At 44.5% G+C, this 22,314-nt stretch overlaps 1 protein-coding gene across 1 annotated transcript in view; it reads left to right on the top strand.

Moving 5' to 3' along the window:
* LOC137372380 (sodium-driven chloride bicarbonate exchanger-like) overlaps window positions 1-22,314 on the top strand; it is a 274,810-nt gene that overhangs the window by 147,921 nt on the left and 104,575 nt on the right. Inside the window, exon 9 of the mRNA XM_068036269.1 lies at window positions 1,865-2,022. Coding sequence (XP_067892370.1) covers window positions 1,865-2,022 — 158 coding nt within the window. The remainder of the gene's footprint in view (window positions 1-1,864; window positions 2,023-22,314) is intronic.

Below are 22,314 nucleotides of genomic sequence, written 5' to 3'. Positions count from 1 at the left end.
CCTTTGAGCACTAATTTGTAACTTTCTAAGATGTGTTTTAGTTTAGTTTAGTTTAGAGATACAGCACTGAAACAGGCCCTTCGGCCCACCGAGTCTGTGCCGACCATCAACCACCCACCTACACTAATCCTACACTAATCCCATATTCCTGTCACATCCCCACCTGTCCCTATATATTTCCCTACCACCTACCTATACTAGGGGCAATTTATAATGGCCAATTAACCTATCAACCTGCAAGTCTTTGGCATGTGGGAGGAAACCGGAGCACCCGGAGGAAACCCACGCAGACACAGGGAGAACTTGCAAACTCCGCACAGGCAGTACCCAGAATCGAACCCGGGTCCTTGGAGCTGTGAGGCTGCGGTGCTAACCACTGCGCCACTGTGCCGCCCTGTGTCTCTGCAAACATTGCATTTGGTATTTTGTGAATGGTCCCTTGAAGTGTATCTCAGAAAGTATGCTTACATTTTCTAGCTATTAACAAAACACAAGTAAATATCATGTAATAATTAGAGGCTTTCATTACTTTCAATCAAGCTATTCTTTTAAATTAATTCCAATTAGAATGAGGAGAAACACTGTAGCCTAGAATTTCCTTGATGTGCTTTACATCACTATTGCCCTTCAATTTTCCTCGAGGTGGTGGTTTGTATACTAATTGGTGCAAGCAATGATGTAAGCCCATGTAAAATGGATGTAAGCAGTTGAAACACTAGGCAATATCTGTGCAGCTTTTTAAACATGCTATTCAATCTGTGTGTTTAGCAGTACTTGGGGACAAACAAGTAAAATAGGAAGAGTGCTGAACTCATTTATTTCTCTTTCAGTTTGGTTCACTGCGTATCTTGCCAAGATTTTGATTATACTTGGACAAAATTATGACTACTTAAATGAAGTCTTAGACAGTGACTTTGTGAAGGTGTGGAAGTCTATAGGGGTTGAGGGTTGTGAGGGTGGGTGTGGGGTAGGACATGCAGGTGTGAAGTGACTTTATTTGGTGAGTCAACCTTTATTTATTGTAAGCACTGGGAGTACACTTGAGCCTTTCTATCCCTGATAGCTGCTTGTCCAATCCCACATCCTGGCTTCTCAGTCCTGTTGGGGTGGGGAGGGACGTCCTTTCACACTCTTCTTTTTCATGGCCTGAGCTTCTGGAAGTGGGAAACCATTTTACTCGGCAATATTGTGAAACCTGTCCAATTGTCATGTGAAGCATGATGCTGTAACCCATGAAACCATTAGCCATCCCCTCCACCAGTGACCTGCACTTAGCAGCAAGGCATGCTGATTGTAATTGATTCAAAACAGAAATTACTTTGAAGATCATTACTAATTATTTCTGTGCAGAAAATATTATTCAATTCCCCGAATGGAAGCTGCAGATAGACTTTGACTTCAGTAGATACAAAAAGTTAAAGCTAATGCTTTTAAAACCTTTAGCATTACAGACGCTTTGCCTTTGTCCCAGGATAGCTTTGTTATTTAATCTCTCCTGCCCTCTGCCCTATCAAACACATTTCCCTTTGTTCTCTCCCCCACCTGCCTCCCCTTCACTTGCTTAAACCTAATTCTTTCCTAACTTTTGCCAGTTCTGATGAAAGGTCATAGACCTGAAATGTTAACTTTGCTTTTCTCTCCACAGATGCTGCCAGACCTGCTGAGTATTTCCAGCGCTTTTTGTTTTTGTTTCAGATTTCCAGCATCTGCAGTATTTTGCTTTTATTATATTGTATTAAAACCTTAATTTGTTTAAAATTATAACTGGAATGATGTGTAAAGGATAAAATAATAAATTGTTCAGATACATTTCATCAATGCACAAGTTATACAATGCTCCTTTTTTACACTGTGTTCTTTTTAGGTGGATATGCATTTTATGAAAAAGATTCCTGCAGGTGCAGAGGCTTCAAATATTTTAGTTGGTGAACTTGAATTTCTGGATCGATCTATAGTAGCATTTGTCCGTTTGTCCCCTGCTGTTGTTCTCTCAGGAGTTGCTGAGGTTCCTATTCCAACACGGTTAGTCTCTTTAAATTCACACTGCATGTAACTTTCTGGTAGCCAACAATTCTTGATGTTTGTACAGAAACATTAATTAGAAACAAAGGCAATTCAACTGACAGATACAAGGATATATGCAAAGATATGTTCCCTTTCAGGTTCCAGCCTTGGAAAGCCTAAAATTTTGGCATTCCAGTGCTGATCACCAAGTCTAAAAAATTAAGGCTATTATCCTAGACCAGGGGTCAGCAATCTTCATAACATGAAGTGCCATTTTTAAAATTTAGTCAAAAATGCAATATCTTAAGAGGCACAATGCTGTCACTCAAGTGCCAATAATAATGAAAAACAAAATAGAGACACATTTATGGATTTCTATACACCACCTTTTTACTGATGCCCATTCACATACCTGCAGAGAAGAACAATTTGTGCAATATCATCAACATCACACGATTCATCACAAACCATTATCCTTAATCTGCTGGCAGGTGATATCTTTGGCCATTTTCACTTCTGTCTCTCAGTCTTTACAAATAAAGGTATGTCTTTAACTATTGAATAATTTTGTTTTTGTTTTTAAAATCACTGTGCAGCTGCTCTGATATTTTGATAAAGCTCTCTTTTACATATTCAGCATCTGTGAACAGTTTTCCTCCTTTCACAATCTCTTGAGCTGCCACAAAACTAGCAGTAGTTGAGCTACTTGATGATTTCATCCACATGGCAAACATGTTCCTAGATTTGTTTGCCTTGTTCTTCAGCTCCTCCACAGCTTGCTTTCTGGCATTTCCAACTGGATACTTTTCAGCAAAGGTAGTGTGCTTTTTAGTAAAATGCCTCTCAAGATTTGATTTTTTTTTGTTGGTGAATTTCTCATTGCAAATGAGACACACAGGGAGGCCAGCCGAATTCGGACTGAATACGAATGAATCAGTTCATTCATTTTGAAATTCTTGGTTTCCATGTTTGATTTTTCTCCTCTTTGTAGCAATTTCAAGCCCTCTAATTCTGCCAATTTTTTCAAGTTAAATTCAAATGATAATCAGTTTTTTAAAAAAAATCTGTCGACCTTAATATTCTGCACAGTACTGTTGATGAATGTCACAAACTTCTGTTTCCTGTAATAAATAAATTTTTTTGTAGCAAAACAGCCTCAAAACAAGGGCCACAGTTAGTTCCATTATTGATATATTTGTCTACATCTGCGAGCGACTCGTGTGATTGGCTAGTGGACGATATGTAAGCCATTAAGGCGATTGAACATGATGTCATTTTGCTTGGCAAAACAGTGCAACTGTAACTTGTTATGTCTTTTGATCCAAGCAGGTTTTCGATAGAATTACATATTTTTGCAGTTAAACATATCACAATTTCTAACTGTTATCTGTTAGAATATCCATCGCCAAGGAGATTTTTAGATATCTGATATTTTAAAATTAGAAACACATTTAGATAACTACTTTCTAAAAATTGTTAATGAGAAAAAATGGGTTTAATCAATCAAGGTAAGGAGCGGCACATGATTCCTTAATGAGCCGCATGCAGCTCCAGAGCCGCAGGTTGCTGACCCCTGTCCTAGACTGACAAGAAATTTTGAAGCATTCTCTCCGCTATCCCAACTGAACTAGCAGGGGATTATAGGGGGTGTGTGTACCTGCCACGGCTGTGCAGTGTTTTTTTTGGCATTGGGGGAATTTGAATCTGAATGGTTTGAATTGAGCCAACTGAGAATTTTGATGAATAAAGGAAGGATCTCTTTAATACCTGGGTGCAAAATCCACAGTGAGGAAAAGAATTGAATATGCTGGGTAAGTAAAATGTAGTTTTAAAATCCTGTCTTTTGTTTGCACTGTCCCATTTTTGTTGTGGTTGGTTGTAGTGAGGTGAAAAATGGTGCTTTTGTGAGAAAAAAAGTTATTGGAGCTAATTAGGAAACATTCATATTGCCAGAGGAACTTTTGCCTGCAATGTTTTTATGGACTTGAGAAAATAAGATCATGAAAATCAGCAAAATGTGGAGGAGGGCATTTGGTGGAGGGTGTTCAGGGATGAATTATGGCAGAAGTATTGAGATGAGCCCAATTGGGATCTCTGCCATTCACCCCACCAATGTTCTTGGGATCAGGGGGAAATCCAATAATTAATATTGTGATGCTGAATGCGCATAGCACTCGGGCTACATGTAAGGTATCTTCCATGTCGGAGGCTGGAAAGTTGGATGAAAGCTGTCAGGCCCAAGGAGGATCTTAGTTCTCATCTAGAACTGCATGTAAAAGGGTCACATTGGTCTAGATTTTGTCCCAGCCCAATGTTAGATTTCGTGGGAGGGGGGGCGCGGAGGACGGGAGAATCGGAGCAGCAGTGGCCACCACGAGCCCAACACTGGGATTACCAGGCCCAATATTCCTGGCGGCACCTCCACTGCTCTGACGGGACCCTACTTTACATATTTAAAATACATCTCTGCATAAATTCAAATTTAATTCCCTGCAATCTTACCTTCAGTTCCCAATCTTGAGCATGTCATGCAGCACTTTCCCGTCCAACAGCTTGCTCTACCGAGGTGGGAAAGGGGTCAACTCTGCAATATTTAGTGCATGGGGTGGGGGGGAGGCAAGGGGTCAACTCTGCATTATTTTGAACTGTTTGCAGTGCTGTGCAGCCTTTTAAAAATGGCACCAGCACCTGCTCCTGCATCAGGTGATGCCTTGAACGGCGTCAGCAATGCTACCCTGCCACATGATTGGGGGGGGGAGGGGGGCGCGGGGAATGGCTGCCGTCAATATGTTAAGTGGCTGCCCACTGTGTACTCATGGCAGTGCAGCTCCTGTGCAAGGTGGCTGCCATTTTCTGCACCAGCTGTTGTGAGTGGTGGCAGGACAACAAAATCCAGCCCATTTACATTTTTAAAAAAGCAACCTTTGGGTTCCTGCAGAGTTCCAGACCACAATTCCAGCACTTCGGTTTTGATTTCAGTAGGCACAGAAAGTTAAAGTTATTAAACCTTAATTTACCCAAAATTGTAACTGGAATGACATTGCCTGCCAGATTTGCCCAAGTCTCCACCTCTTGGACTAGAGTGAATGAAGATGGGCCCATACTGGGGAAACATCCGAAATGGGAGACAGTTGAACATTCTGCTATGAATAAGGGAATAAAAGGTGAAAGTAAGGGGTTGGTTAACAAAATCAACTGTTGCAGAGAAATCATGGCAAATGGAAGGGCAAAGCTCAGACAGTTGAGAATTTGAAAGTGGAGTTGCAAGCTTCTTGAGTGGGAGAGTTTTTTTCCAGGAGTAGATGCAGAAGGAAATTGAGATAGAAGTAGGTAGGAGATATGGGTAGTGGAGGATACCAGAAAGTGGTCAGAGACTTGCTGGTCAGTGATTTAGACTAAGCAAGTAAAGAGGCAATAGAGTGGATTGGGTTGTCATGGGTAGTAAGAAATAAATAGGAGGAGGAGTAGGCCATTTGTCATACAGCCTGCTCTGGCATTCAATACAGTCATAGCCAATCTTCTATCTTAACTCCACTTTCCTGCCCTATCCCCAGATCCCTTGATTCCCTTTGTGTCCAAAAATCTATCAGTCTCAGTCTTACATATACTGAACGACTAATCATCCAAAGCCTTCTAGGGATGAGAATTCCAAAGGGTCACAACCATCTGAAAGAAAGTTTTCCTCATCTCAGTGGCCTAAATGGCCAACCCCTTATCCTGAGACCCCTTATCCTGAGACTATGACCCTGAGTTCTGAAATCTCCAGCCAGAGGAAAGAGCCTCTCGGCATCTATACTGTCAAGCCCCTCTAAGAATTTTCTACGTTTCTTTGAGATCACGTCTCATTCTTCTAAGCTCTAGCAAATAGAGGCCCATTCTACACAATCTCTCCTTATAGAACAAACGTCGCATCCCAGGAATCATCTAATGAACCATTATTACCCCCCTCCTACAGCAAGTATATCCTTCCTTAGGTTAAGAGACCAAAACTGCATAGTACTACAGGTGTAATCTCACCAAAGCCCTGTACAATTGCAAAAAGACTTCCTTACTGTTGTACTCCAACCCTCTCACAATAAAGGATAATATACCATTTGCCTTCGTAATTGTTTTCTGTACTTACATGTTAACTCCCTGTGATTTGTATCCAAGGAGACCCAAATCCCTCTGCATACAAATATTTCCCAGTCTCAACTTTTAAAAAATATTCTGATTTTCTATTTTTTCTACCAAAGTGGATAATTTCACATTTCCCCAATTTTAACCTTTCTATATTACTTTGCAGCCTCTTTGTGTCTTCCTCGCAGTTTACTATCGCACCTATCTTTGTATTGCCAGCAAACTCGAATACAGTGAGAAAGACTCTAGGGGAAGGACGCACCATCCATGGCTAACGAAGGAAGTTAAAGATAGAATCAAATTGAAAAAAAAAGTATACATTTCAGCAAAGAGTAACAGCAGGTCAGAAGATTGGGCAGAATACAAAATACAGCAAAGAATGACTTAAAGAATAATAAGGGAGAAATTAGAGTACAAGAGAAAGTTAGCTAGAAATATTAAAATGGATAGTAAGATTTTCTACAGGTATTTAAAAAGGAAAAGAGTATTTAAAGTGAGTGTTGGTCCTCTAGAGAGAGTGTCTGGGGAGTTAATAATAGAAAATAAGGAAATGGCAGAGGAATTGAACACATTTTTTGCATTTGTCTTCATTGTAGAGGATACAAATAACATCTCAGAAATAATTGTGAATCAAGAGTTGAAAGGGAGGGAGGAACTTAAAACAATTACCACCACCAGGGAAAGGGTACTGAGAAAATAATTAGAACTAAAAGCTGAAAGTCCCCAGGTCCTGATGGACTTCTTCCTTGGGTCTTAAAAGAAGTGGCTGCTGAGATAGTGGATGCATTGGTTTTAATTTTCCAAAATTCCCCAGATTCTGTAAAGGTCCTATCAGATTGGAAAATAGCGAATGTAACTCTGCTATTCAAGAAAGGAGGAAGACAGAAAGCAGGAAACTACAGACCAGTTAGCTTAACATCTGTCATAGGGAAAATGCTGTAATCTATTATTAAGCAGATTATAGCAGGTCATTTGGAAAATCTCAATGCAAGAGTCAACATGGTTTTGTGAAAGGGAAATTGTGTTTGACTAATTTATTAGAGTTCTTTGAGGAAGTAACAAGCAATGTGGATCAAGGGAACCTGTGGATGTAGTGTACTTGGATTTCCAGAAGGCATTTGACAAGATGCCACATCAAAGGTTACTAAACAAAATAAGAGCACGTGGTATAGGGGTAACATATTAACATGGATAGAGGCTTGGTTAGCTAACAGGAAACGGAGTTGGCATAAATGGATTATTTTCAGGTTGAAAAGCTGTAATTAGTGGAGTGTCACGGGGATCAGTACTGGGTCCTCAACTTTTTACAATCTATATCAGTGACTTGGATGAACGGACAGAATGTATGGTTACTAAATTTGCTGATGACACAAATTTAGGTAGGAGAATAAGTTGTGAAGAGGACAATTTCAAATGCGGCGGCTCATTTGCATGGCCGTGGCGCCTGTCCTCCACGATGATGTGGAGGGGGCAGGTGAGCCGTCACTGGCAATGGTGTCTAGTGCCAATGCGCAGGCACCGGGGCCATTTTTAAATGGCTTACAGCCATCAATGTACATTTAATATTTAAAGGGCCAGTTAATGTGAAGTTTTGGAAAAATGAATGAGATGACCTTTCCATGCATTCTCCCACCACCCAATGACATATCACAACATTCCTGCCCTTCCCCCACCCCCCAAGAATTCCTATATTGAAAATTGGACCTACGCCCCCCCCCCCCCCCCCCCCCCCACTAAGTTCGGGACCTTTGTCCTTTACCTCTTCCCATCACTCCACTGACCAATCTGAGGCGTTCTAACCCTGCTCCCCCTCCCACACAGAGAAAAAAACCTCCTCCCCCCCTCCCCACACATTTCCCCGAACGGGGATTCGAAGGCGCGGCATTGCCGGGGGCAAGAATGAAGATGGCAATGTGCTGGAAGAATTGCTGTGGGCTGCATGGTAAGTAGGCATTTACATACTTTAATGTGGGTCCCATCGCCAAGCGGTGGGGCGGCCACAACGAGGCCTCGCTGCCACCGCCGAGATTGGTACGGGGCCTGCCGAAGTCCGGGTCGGTGGTGGGCCTCCACAGTACCGATCTTCATTGCCCCCCCGCCACCGTTCCTGGTGGCAGAGGGCCTTTAAAATCCAGCCCAAGGAGTCTGCAAAGGGATATAGATAGGTTAAGTGAGTGGGTAAAGATTTGGATGATGGAATATAATGTGGGAAAGTGTGAACTTGTCCACTTTGGCTGGAAGAATAGAAAAGCAACATATTATTTAATTGGAGAGAGATTGCAGAACTTTGAGATGTAGAGGGGTCTGGGTGTCCTAGTGTTCGAAGCACAAAAAGTTAGTACGCGGGTACAGCAAATGATGAAGAAGGCAAATACAATGTTATTGTTTATTGCAAGGGAAATGGAATATAAAATTAGAGATGTTTTGCTACAGTTGTACAGAGCATTGTTGAGACCACATCTAGAATATTCTGTATAGTTTTGGTCTCCTTACCTAAGAAAGGATTACATTGGAAGCAGTTCAGAGAAGGTTTGCTTGACCGATTCCTGGGATGAGAGGTTTATCTTATGAGGAAAGGTTGGACAGGTTGGGCCTGTATTAATTTGAGTCATAGAGTCATCGTGTCTGTGCCGGCCATCAAGCACCTATCTATTCTAATCCCATTTTCCAGCATTTGGCCCGTATGCTATGGCGTTTCAAGTGCTCATCTAAATACTTCTTAAATATTGTGAGGGTTTCTGCCTCTACCACCCCTTCAGGCAGTGTGTTCCAGATTCCAACCACCCTCTGGGTGAAATTTTTTTTCCTCAAATTGCCTCTAAGCCTCCTGCCTCTTACCTTAAATCTATGCCCCCTGGTTATTGACCCCTCTGTTAGGGGAAAAATGCCCCTCATAATTTTGTATACCTCAATCATGTCGCCCTCAGCCTTTTCTGTTCTAAGGAAAACAACCCGAGCCTATCCAGTCTCTTTTCATAGCTGAAATGCTTCAGCCCAGGCAACATCCTGATGAATCTCCTCTGCACCCTCTCCAGTGCAGTCACATCCTTCCTATAGTGTGGTGCCCAGAACTGTACACAGTACCCCAGCTGTGGCCTGACTAGCGTTTTATAGAGCTTAGAGTTTAGAAGGATGAGAGGTGATCTTATTGAAACGTATAAGATCCTGAGGGGACTTAACAGGGTGGATGTTGAAACGATGTTTCCCCTTATGAGAGAGACTAAATTGAGGGGTCACTGTTTAAAATTAAGGGGTCTCCCATTTAAGACAGAGATAAGGAGAAATTTTTTTCTCTCAGAGCGTCATGAGTCTGTGGAACTCTCTTCCCCGGAGAGCGTTGGAGGTGGGTCATTGAATGTTTTTAAGGCAGAGGTAGACAGATTCTTGACAAACAAGGGAGTCAAAGGGTATTGGCGGTAGGCAGGAAAGTAGAGTTGAGTCCACAACGGATCAGCCTGATCTTGCAGAATGACGGAGCAGGCTCGAGGGGCTGAATAGCCTACTCTTGCTCCTAGTTCCTATGTTCATATGTATGTTTGTATGGACATTACTCTTTTTAAAAAATTCATTCATGGGATGTGGGCGTGGCTGGCCAGGCCAGCATTTATTGCCCTTGAGAAGGTGGTGGTGAGCTGCCTTCTTGAACCGCTGCAGTCCATGTGAGGTAGGTACACCCACAGTGCTGTTAGGAAGGGAGTTCCAGGATTTTGACCCAGCGACAGTGAAGGAACGGCGATATAGTTCCAAGTCAGGGTGGTGTGTGACTTGGAGGGGAACTTGCAGGTGGTGGTGTTCCCATGCATCTGCTGCCCTTATCCTTCTAGTTGGTAGAGGTCGTGGGTTTGGAAGGTGCTGTCTAAGGAGCCTTGGTGTGTTACTGCAGTGCATCTTGTAGATGGTACACACTGCTACCACTGTGCATCAGTGGTGGAGGGAGTGAATGTTTGTGGATGGTGTGCCAATCAGGTGGGCTGCTTTGTCCTGGATGGTGTTGAGTTTCTTGATTGTTGGAGGTGCACCCATCCAGGCAAGTGGAGAGTATTCCATCACACTCCTGACTTGTGCCTTGTAGATGGCAGACGGGCTTTGGGGAGTTAGGAGGTGAGTTACTCGCCTCTGGATTCCTAGCCTCTGACCTGCTCTTGTAGCCATGGTATTTATATGGCTACTCCAGTTCAGTTCAATGGTAGCACCTAGGATGTTGGTCCTTGCAATAACCCACTAGTTACAGCCTGCCAACCCAAAAATGACCTGTTTATCCCTCCTCTCAGTTTAATGTCTGCGACCCAATCCTCAATCAAAGCTAATATATTTTCCTTAATCCCATAAACCCTAATCTTGTATAACAACTTATGGTGTGGCATCTTATCAAATGCTTTTTGAAAATCCAAATATATTACATCCACTGGTTCTCCCTTATCCAACCTGTCAGAAAACTCAACAAACTGCAATGGATTTGTCATACATGATTTCCTGTCACAAACCCATATTGACTGCCTAATCATATTATAATTTTCTAAGTGCCTTGTTACCACATCCTTAATAATAGATACGAGCATTTTCCCGACTATTGATGTCAGATTAACTGGCCTATAGTTTCCCATTTTCTCTCTCTGAGTTTATATGAGGTTTAGGAAATATAGGGGGAGTGAATTCAGATGGGAGAGAGCAAGAGGAGCTGAGATAGAGATTGAAACCACTGAGGATGAGAAATCATTCACTGCAGAGGCTGAGAGAAGAAATGGAAGAGAATATTTTAGTAAAACTTGGGATGGGGCTTTTGAGCAATAGGCAATAATTTTAAAGGAAAGGTGAGAGCGTGGAATAGGGCGAAATGCTCAAAGAGAAGAACGTTCCCGAGGTGTAAGGGAGAGAACAAGATATGACTAGCTGATTAAGGGTCATGCCACCATTGAGGTGATTTGGGCAGAACAGGGGAGGAACATATAGACAGATGGGCAAGCTTTGATAAGTTGTCACCACTTGTGAGCCAAGATTTAGTTATGATCGGGATGTCAATACAATGATTCAACATAAAGTCATGGATGGCAAGGGCCTTGGTGAGTGAACAGCAATTTTGTAGGGAACTGTGCAAAGGGTTGTGATCATTGATCTGTTGGCTGAGTTTGAGGAGGCATTAATGGGGTGGCGAGCAGTACAGGAAGAAGGTTGTTGAGGTTAAACTTCCAGTGGGTCTACTTGTCAGGAAGATTAGTAAGGGTGGAGGTTGGGGCAGTTGGGCTTACCACTAGTAAGCTGGCAATGATGAATGCCTTGAATAGCTTGGCCCTCCATAGAATGTTGAAGGAGACACAATGTTGCTGTGGTCTTATTCAGGGGGTGTCAATCCCAGGTCAGCAACAGGAGATTAAGAAGGCAGAGGATTACTGTTGGGTTGGAGTAAAGATTGGAGGGTAAAGTAGGGAGATGTGGGGAGTAGGGATAAGCAGCTAAAAATTCCCTTAACAATTGCGAGGTGGAGGGAGGATGATATGGACAAAACACCAGAGTTGGAAGACTGAAGGCTGCAGGAATGTAGACCCAGCCTGAACAGTTTTCAGTAATGAAGTGGGGAGAACCCATGTAGGTATTTAAAGAACAGAACGATGTTTTATGTTTGACATGTTGGAAGGCCAGCAAGTGAAATCCAAATTAGAGATGACAAGAGCATGAAGAGGGGATTTAGCAGCAATGAGACTGAAGGAGGGATAGAGGTGGGCAATGCCACAGAGGTGGAAATATGTTGCTTTGAAGATGGAAAGGGTGTGAAGTTTGAAGCTTAGTTGTGGGACCAACAGGTTTCCATGGCTTTGCACAGTCTAGTTCAGCTAGTGTGAGGGGTTTGGAGACCTTGATAAGGTCCCACATGGCAGACTGGTCATGAAAGTAAAAGCCCATGGGGTCCAAGGCAAAGTGGCAAGTTGGAGCCAAAGTTGGCTCAGAGGCAGGAAGCAAAGGGTAATGGTCGATGGTGTTTTTGGGCTGAATTTAGTTGACCTGGGGGGGGGGGGGTCCAGATGCTGAGCCGAAAAAGTGAGGGCACACCTGCCACTGCCTTTTAGATCAGCCCCAGTACAATTCACTGGCGCTCGGGCAACTAACTGTCCAGCGCTGGTGTCCCCATCCTTAAAAGAGCTGCCAGCCAATCAGAGGGCCGGCTTCTCTATAGTATCAGCAGTGTGACAGGGAGTGATGGCTGCTTCAGGTACTACATTTTTGAATTATCTGGTGCTTTAGACTAACACAAACACAGTCCAAAGGCTGGCATGTAGGTTGAACACAGAGTTTTATTGGGAGGCTTCTACTTACATGTGCTACTGACTGAGCAAACTGGCTGCAACAGGTGATATTACATCACTTTCTGTATTGATGTATATAATTGCATAACATATATTCAGATGATTACACATGTTCTATCAAACTTATTATCTTAACATACTAACCAATGTACAATCACAACGTACACCAGGTCTGGGACCAGGCCCATCACTGGAGCCCCAGACCCCAGGTAGGTATGGCAGGATCACTGGGGCCAGTCCGGTAGGTCCAGGCAAGGGGGAGATGGAGGGTGGTCATTAAGAATGGGGGTGGGTAGCGGAGGGGGTGGCCTTTGCCGCCAGGGGCGCTCCATGGCCACAGATTGTCCACGGAGGAGGCCTCCCCCCCACCCTCAAGCCCGCAGGGTGGCCGCCTTGTTTTACTGGATGACCTCACCATGTACTGGTGGCCCCCAGCTGCTTTAATTCCAGCTGTGGTGGGAAGCGGCCCTTAAGTGGCTATTAATTAGCCACTTATTGGCCTCTGGGTGGGAAGGCCATCTTGTGTGGTAATGGGAAGGTGATGGGCCCTTACATCGATATTCTATCAGTCCCCTGTCCTCCCAGCCCATCTCCTGGGAGCACATTAAAATCCACCCAAATTGACATAAAGGCTGTTTCCAGTGGGGTTCTGCAGGGCTTAGCACTAGGTCCCTTGTTTGTTTTTTGGTATATATCAATGAGTTGAACTTGAATGTAGGAGGTATGATTAAGAAGTTTGCAGATGATGCAGAAATTGGCTGTGTGGTTGATAATGAAGAAGGAAACTGTCGACTGCAGGAAGATATCAATGGACTAGTCAGGTGGGCAGAACAGTGGCATATGGAGTTGTGTGAGGTTATGCATTTGGGGAAGGCTAACAAGGCAAGGGAATACACAATAAATAGTGGAATATTGAGACGTGTAGCGGAACAGGGGGATCTTGCAGTACCTGTCCACAGATCCCTGAAGGTGGTTGTACAGGCAGAAAAGGTGGTCAAGAATGCATATGGGATACTTGCCTTTATTAGCCAAGGCATAGAATATGAGCAGGGAGATTATGCTGGAACTGTATAAAAATTTGATAGGCGTGAAATAATTTAAGAGATGGCATAGGAAAGGAATAAGTTCAGAGATAAACATTTCAGGAATAACTGGAGAGATACTAGCAGGGTCAGAGATCACAGGCTGAATTTTCAAGCCTCGCTGGGAAAGGGAACGGAGATGGATGGGACCTGAAAATACCGGTACCATTTTCCTAACCCTGTTCCCGCTGCAAGCCATGTTCACCAGGGTTGGGGGAGGGCACGATCCCCAATGAAGGTTGCAACTGGCAAAGAGGGCCTTCAAAAGAGAATTGGATAATTATCTGAAGGGGAAAAATTTACAGGCTATGGGGAAAAGGCAGGGGAGGGAGAACTAGATGAGTTGCTGTTGCAGAGAACAGGCATGGATACGATGGGCTGAATGGCCGCCTCCTGTGCTGTAACCATTCTATAATTCTATGATTTTATAACACTAATTAGGCCACGGCTGAAGTACTGCTTGCAATTCTGGTCATTTCACAGGAGAAAAGATGTGATTGCATGAGAGAAGATGCAGAGGAGCTTTACAACTTTTTTTTCTTCCATTTAGATGTTAAGGAATGCAAGATTCAGCAGCTGATTGGGACTAATGCCCCTCCAGATCCTTCTTCCCCTTCACTTCCCTCTGACCGCACCCTTCTGATATGACCCCTTGCCGTGTATTCACTATACCCTCTGACCTTCCCCTCTCTGACACTGAACGTTCTGTACTCAGCAAAGGACTCAGTTTTATCCCCTTACGCCCCCACCTCAATGAATTTCGCGCTCGGCATGATGTTGAGCTCTTCTTCCATCGCCTCCGCCTCCGGGCTCACTTCTTTGACCAGGAGTCCTCCCCCCACCAGCGGACCCATTCACCTATCTCCAGCATTCTCCCTCCACCTGGACCCCTCCCTCTGGCCTCTTACCCGCTCTTGATCTTTTCATTGAAAACTGTCGGCGAGACATTGGCCATCTCAATTTCTCTGCCTCCCCTCACTCTCTCTAATCTGTCCCCCTCTGAATTTGCCAGACTCCGTTTTCTTAGGTCTAACCCTGACATTGTCATCAAACCTGCAGACAAGGGTGGTGCTGTTGTTGTCTGGCATGCTGACCTCTACCTTGCAGAGGCTCAGCGCCAACTCTCAGACATTTCTTCCTACATCCCCCCGGACCAGAACCCCACCACCGAACATCAAGCGACTTTCCACAGGACTGTCACTGACCTCATCTCCTCTGGAGATCTTCCTTCGACAGCTTCCAACCTCATAGTCCCGCAACCCGGACAGCCCCGCTTCTACTTCCTTCCCAAAATCCACAAACAGGACTGTCCCGGCAGACCCATTGTTTCAGCCTGTTCCTGCCCCACTGAACATATTTCTTCCTATCTTGACTCTATCTTTTCTCCTCTGGTCCAGTCTCTTCTCACCTACATCCATGACTGTTCTGACGTCCTACGTCATTTTAACAATTCCTAGTTTCCTGGTCCCAACCGCCGCCTCTTCACTATGGATGTCCAATCTCCTTATACCTCCATCTGCCACCAGGACGGTTTGAGGGCTCTCCGCTTCTTGAACAAAGGCCCAACCAATCCCCATCCACCACCACCCTCCTCCGCCTGGCTGAACGTATTCTCACATTGAAAAACTTCTTCAACTCCACTCTCTTTCTTCAAGTAAAAGGTGTTGCTATGGGTACCCGCATGGCTCCTAGTTATACCTGTCTTTTTGTCGGAAATGTTGAACATTCCTTGTTCCAGTCTTACTCAGGCCCCCTCCCCCAAATCTTTTCCCGGTACATTGATGACTGTATTGGTGCCGTTTCCTGCTCCCGCCTGGAACTGGAAAACTTTTATCAACTTTGCTTCTAATTTCCACCCTTCTCTCACCTTTGCATGGCCCATCTCTAACACTTCCCTTCCCTTCCTCGACTTCTCTGTCTCCATCTCTGGGGATAGGCTGTCTACTAGTATTCATTGTAAGCCCACCGACTCCCACAGCTATCTCGACTACACTTCTTCACACCCTGCCTCCTGTAAGGACTCCATTCCATTCTTCCAGTTTCTCTATCTCCGACGCATCTGCTTTGATGATGCTACCTTCCATGACAGAGCTTCTGATATGTCTCCCTTTTTCCTCAACCGAGGATTCCCCCACTGTGGTTGACAGGGCCTTCAAATGTGTCTGGCCCATTTCCCGCACCTCTACCCTCACCCCTCCCCTCCCTTCCAGAACCACAACAGGGTTCCCCTTGTCCTTGCTTTCCACCCCATCAGCCTCCACATCCAAAGGATCATCCTCCGCAATTTCCGCCACATCCAGCGTGATGCCACTACCAAATGCATCTTCCCCTCCTTTCCCCTGTCAGCGTTCAGCATTCTGAAGGGATCATTCCCTTCACAACACCCTGGTCCACTCCTCCATTACCCCCACCATCTCGTCCCCTCCCCATGGCATCTTCCCCTGCAATCGTAGGAGGTGTAATACCTGCCCATTTAACTCCTCTCTCCTCACTGTCCAAGGCCCCAAACACTCCTTTCAGGTGAAGCAGTGATTTACTTGTACTTCTTTCAATTTAGTATACTGTATTCGCTGCTCACAATATGGTCTCCTCTACATTGGGGAGACCAAACGCAGACTAGGTGACCACTTTGCGGAATACTTCCGCTCAGTCTGAAAGCGTGATCCCGAGCTTCCGGTTGCTTGCCATTTCAACACTCCCCCCTGCTCTCGCGCTCACATCTCTGTCCTGGGCTTGCTGCAGGGTTCCAGTCAACATCAACACAAGCTCAAGGAACAGCACCTCATTTACGGATTAGGCATGCTACAGCCCGACGGACTGAACATAGAGTTCAGTAATTTCAGAGCATGACTGGCCCTCTTTTTTCTTTTTATTTTTTTCTTTTTTGTGTTTATTTTATTTTAGTTTGTTTCTACTGTGCCTACCCACTGTTTTTTTCATGTTTGTGCTTGGGGCCAGGCTGCTCAGTTTTCAGTCAATGCTTTGTTAATGGTGTGCTAATGCTTTGTCTTTCAGCACACCATTAACATACCATTTGCCTTTGCTCCATAACCTTCTGGCCTGTTATTCTCTGCCACCTTGTCCTATCAACACCTCTTTTGTTATTTCTTGCCCCACCCCCGCGTTACTTGTTTAAAACCTTTTACATTTCTAATATTTGCCAGTTCTGATGAAGGGTCACTGACCTGAAATGTTAACTCTGCTTCTCTCTCCACAGATGCTGCCAGACCTGCTGAGTATTTCCAGCATTTCTTGTTTGTGTTTCAGCTTTACAAGGATGTTGCTTGGACGGAAAAATTTTAGTCATGAGGAAAGTTTGGAAATGCTAAGGTTGCTTTCTTTGGAACAGTGGAGGCTGAGGCAAGACCTAATTTAAGTGTATAAAATTATGAAGGGTCGAGGTAGAGTGATTAAGAAGGCCCTCCTATTCCCTTTGGTTGAGGGGTCCGTAACTAGGGAGCATAGATTTAGGCCAGCAAGTAGAATGTTTAGAGGGGATTCAAGAGAAGATGTTTTCAACCAGACGGTGGTGCTTATCTGGAACTCACTGCCTGACAGGGTGGTAGAGCAGAAACCCTCTTAACATTTAAAAAGTTCTTGGATATTGTCATGCAGACCCCCCCACCTGCCAAGAATGAGGCATATTAATTTTGTCATATGAACATTGATTTGAAAACTGTTGCTGAAGTGAATAAAAGACTTGTTTAAAAAAGAAATCACCAGGCCCTTGGCTGGAAAAATATTTGCATATTAACAGATAGTGCTTTTGGAGACAAAGGGGTTACGTCCCTTCTCCAATTTAACCCGCAATGGACTTTCAGCAACAGATATTGAAGATGAGGGAGCTCAAATTTCAGGATGACTGCTGGGATGGCCGAATCCACAAACAGACATGCTCAGACCAGTTGGTCACATGGCTAGCCTGCTTGGCAACTTGGTTTTTCTGAACTGTACAAGATTTGAATAGAGAGACTGCAGTATGCTCCCGGACTGAAGAAGATCTCTCCTGTCTGCTCCTATCTCTTTCTCACAAACCTCTGGATCCAGTGAAGACACATGAACCCCAAGAGAGAAAGGCCTCCTACAGTGAACATGATTTAAGAAGAATACTGGGCCACAATGAAGTGCAAGATCTATCTACAATCAAGGACTCCACAGTGAGCTCGAAGAACCGTAACAAAAACCCTCTTCAGAGATTGCCTCAAACTTTTCCACTTTATTTTCTTCTGTTCTTTTCTTTCTCTATCTGCATGTGTATATCGCGTATGCATGCTAGTGTGGGCGTGTTGTGGTGTTAACCGAATTCGAGGTTAAGTTTAATAAATTTCAACCTTTCTTCTTTAAACCTACGAAAACCTGTTTGTGCTGGTTTCTTTGCATTATATTTGGAAAGCAGTGAACAAGGATTCACCAAGGGGGAACTAAAAACACAGTGTGTTTAAACTTAAACCATCTTACGGTAAGACTAGGTAAAGGCTGAGAGGGAACCCTAGACTCCTTTCTCACCTGGTTGCAACAATATGCACTTGAAGTACTGTAACCTACAAGGCTTTGGACCAAAAGCTGGAAAGTGGGATTAGGCTGGATAGCTACTTGCCGTCTGGTGCAGATATGATGGGCCGAATGGCATCCACCTGTGCTGTAAATTTCTATGATTCAGTGGTTAGCAAGTGGAGTTTTTGGTGTTGGGTTGGGTGGCGGGGTGGTGGTGTGGGAGTCGATGGGATGGAGCTGAAAACAATTTCTTTGTTTAAACATATCTGCTGTCTGTCCTGCTTGTAGCATCAAGGATTGATGAGTGCTCATTGTACTCCAGGCACATGCAGCTGTGTTGTAAGAGGTTCATATTCCACATAATTCTTTTCCCATAGTTGGCTGTTGCAGGTCCCCTTTGGCAAGCAGCCATATGCCCTTGCAATGGCAGTATTTGGAATATCCTGAGTGTTGCATGTTCCTTGAACCTCTGTTAGTAGAGACTGTACACAAAGACTGACCACTCCAGATGGGACCAGTAACACAATATGTTATATTTATTGAGTACTGAGAGAGCAGCTAGTATATTGAGATGTTTACTGTACAGATGTTTCTTCAAGACTGCCTACCACTCAGAATCATGTGGTGTGCATCCCAGAGTACTCAAGGAAGTGGCCCTAGAAATAGTGGATGCATTGGTGGTCATCTTCCAAGATTCTATAGACTCTGGAACAGTTCCTACAGATTGGATGGTAGCTAATGTAACCCCACTATTTAAAAAGGGAGGTAGAGAGAAAGCAGGGAATTATAGACCAGTCAGCCTGACGGTAGTGGGGAAAATTATCAACGATTTTATAGCAGAGCACTTAGAGAACAGTGGTAGAATCGGGCAGAGTCAGCATGGATTTACGAAAGGGAATGCATGCTTGACAAATCTACTAGAATTCTTCGAGGATGTAACTAGTAGAGTTGCTGAAGGGGAGCTAGTGGATGTGGTTTATTTGGACTTTCAGAAGGCTTTCGACAAAGTCCCACATAAGAGATTAGCGTGTAAAATTGAAGCGCATGGATTGGGGGTAGTGTATTGCGATGGATAGAAAATTGGTTGGCGGACAGAAAACAAAGAGTAGGGATAATGGGTCTTTTTCCGAATGGCAGGCAGTGACTAGTAGGGGACCCCAGCTATTCACAATATATATTAATGATTTAGATGAGGGAACTAAATGTAATATCTCCAAATTTGCAGATGACACAAAACTGGGTGGGAGGGTGAGTTGTGAAGAGGATGCAGAGAGGCTTCAGGGTGATTTGGACAAGTTGAGTGAGTGGGCTAATGCATGGCAGATGCAGTATAATGTAGATAAATGTGAGGTTATCCACTTTGGTAGCAAAAAAAATGTCTTTCTGCAATAATACAGGGCCTTGGTGAGGCCACAGGTGGAATTTTTGTCTCCTTATCTGAGGAAGGATGTTCTTGCTATAGAGGGAGTGCAGCCAAGGTTTACCAGACTGATTCCTGGGATGGCGGGACTGACGTATAAGGAGAGATTGAGTCAGTTAGGAATATATTCGCTGGAGTTCAGAAGAGTGAGGGGGGAATCTCATAGAAACCTATAAAACTGTAACAGGACCTGACAGGGTAGATGCAGGAAGGATGTTCCCGATGGTGGGGAAGTCCAGAACCAGGGGTCATAGTCTAAGGATATGGGGTAAACCTTTCAGGACTGGGATGAGGAGAAATTTCTACACCCAGAGAGTGGTGAGCCTGTGGAATTCACTACCAGAGAAAGCAGTTGAGGCCAAAACATTGTATGTTTTCAAGAAGGAGTTAAATATAGCTCTTGGGTCTAAAGGGATCAAAGGGTGTGGGGAGAAAGTGGTAACAGGTTACTGAGTTGGATGATCAGTCATGATCATAATGAATGGCAGAGCAGGCTCGAAGGGCCGAATGGCCTACTCCTGCTCCTATTGTCATTGTTTCTATATTTCGATGTGCTACATCATCTTCTTAGGCAGTCCTTTGGAAATGAGGATGACTTTCTTCTAGTCCAGGGTTGTTTTGAGGGGGTGCAAGATGCCAGCTCGTGGATTCTTTTAACATGGGTTGGCCGCTGCACATCGACTACCACACGGTCCGAGTGAAGCAAGGTCTTTGTTCAATGGCAGGGATGGCCGAGACGATTGGAAACCAGGCTCCACTACATGGTGCTGTTACATGATTAACGCAATCTTGTAGCCACACCTCTTAAAGATGTACACACACAACACTGAGGTCATGAAAGCGTTATATAAGTACATGTCTTTCTCTCTTTCTCATGCAATTTGGTCACACAGTTTCCTAAGTGTAGGAAATATTATTTTAAATAGCCTGCTCCTACCTCGTGCATCTGCATAATGGGAGACTGTTTGTTGGGATGGGCAGGAGTTCCACTGAGCTGTCATCAACATTTGGAGCAAACAATCCCCATCTCCCAGGGGCCTATCTTGTATTTTCCCCCCTCAAACAGTTGGGAAGCTATTAATTTCCTTGTTGAAGAATGTGCCATGAGTACATCTGGAAAATAGGCTTACATTGCATGATTTTTTTCTGGTGGGTCATGCACCATCTGTGCACTAAGATGTAATAACCCTTTCTTGATAAAAGGCCGGGCACTGCCAGGTACAAAACTGGTGAGCTGAATGAAATCATTGAAGCATTGGACTTGTGGAATGCCAAAATCTAGAAAATTTAAGTCTGCCTCTCTCTCTGGTGTTTTATGTTGGTTTTCAACTTAATGTTTGCAAATGTATGATAGAAGAGGGCTTCTGTTACTACAGTGTTTTGGCAATGATCTGGATCCTGACTGTCGGATCCTCCAGTATTGATACTTAGCAAGGCTGAGATGTAACTTACTTCACATACTTTAATCCGCCATCTTCAGTTGACAGATACAGTCCTTCAACATGTGCTATATGATCTTGAACCCCCAGCTCAGATGACCTCCTTAGTACAGCATGTACCGTATTGTATCTGATATGTGAGTACTGTATTGTATCTAATATGTGAGTACCATATTGTATCTAATATGCAAAGCTGCATAACACTCAGTTGTCATCATGACATTGACCAATCTAATTTGTGCATCCTGCTAGTGCCTGGTAGGACCCAATGGCCAGAATTTTACATTGGGTGGGAGGCCCTGCCCACCGGCCAAAAAGTCGGGGGCGAGCCTGTCTCTGCCAGGCCTGGGGAGCTACGCCAGGATTTTATTCTCCCTAGGCCCTGAATTGGACTTGGGTGAGACTTCCACCTGTCTGAGGCAGGAAGTCCTGCCACCAAGAGCTGCCGGCCAATCAGCGGCCTGGCAGCTCTCAGTCGCAGGAGTGCCACTGTCAGCGGTGGCCACTGCTGGGACTGCACCCAGACACAGCAGGATCGTGGACATGGTCCCGGAAGAAAGGTGAGTTTTGGGGCCTCGTCAGGAACAATTGGTCTGGCCCCGGCAAGGCAAGGGGGGGGTTTGTTGGGAAGTGGGGGGGACTTTATTTATGTGGTGGTCGTTGGAGCTTCAAGGGGTCCCTCTGTGGGGCAGAGGGTGTCTGATTAAGAGGGCCCCCCCCAGCTCACAAAGAGGCCGCCAGGTACTAAGGTAAAATACCAGCGGCGGTTGGAGGAGGTCCTTAAGTGGCAGTTAATTAGCCACTTCAGGGCCTTGATTGGCTTGGGGCGGACTGTTTCTCACCACTGCCACCCCTGGTAAAATTGCAGCGGGTGTGGGAAGGCATTGGGAATGGCACCCACTGCCTCTCACTCAGTTTTACAACCCCCCTGTGACCAGCCCGTTCTTGTGTGTAGGGGGTGGGGGGGGGGGGGGGGCGTAAAATTGCAGCCAGTGACATGGAAATTTAAAGCAGCCATCACTTTCACTGAAAGTGCCATCCAGGTGTTATTCCATGAATTCAGGTCTGTTTACAGCAGCTGCACAGGTCAAAGATCACATTCATTTTGAGGCACAACCCTTGTATGGATTGTTCCTCTCTGAGGTCCAGTTAAGGGGAACGTCAATGATATTCATACAGCACTGGGTAGTCGTGGGTCCTAAATGTCCATTTCCCATGTTGCTCCTCCACCTCTTCCTCTAAAGTTTCTGGTAAAGAAACACCCGATGCTAGACACATGCTGCTCTGCTCATTGAAATATTTCTTTTTAATGAGTTCTGTGAAGAATTTTCTTTTCTGCAGTCACCTCAGTCGCTGCTTCTGCTGCTTTTAGACAAGCTGTGCACAGTTATTGCCATTTGACAATCCAATAAATCTTGAGTAAATATCCACAATCTCTATTTGTTGCCTAACAAACA

This window comes from Heterodontus francisci, chromosome 7, assembly GCF_036365525.1.
Source record: "Heterodontus francisci isolate sHetFra1 chromosome 7, sHetFra1.hap1, whole genome shotgun sequence".
Taxonomy (NCBI): Eukaryota; Metazoa; Chordata; class Chondrichthyes; order Heterodontiformes; family Heterodontidae; genus Heterodontus; species Heterodontus francisci.
This window is presented reverse-complemented; position numbering and strand designations above follow the sequence as displayed.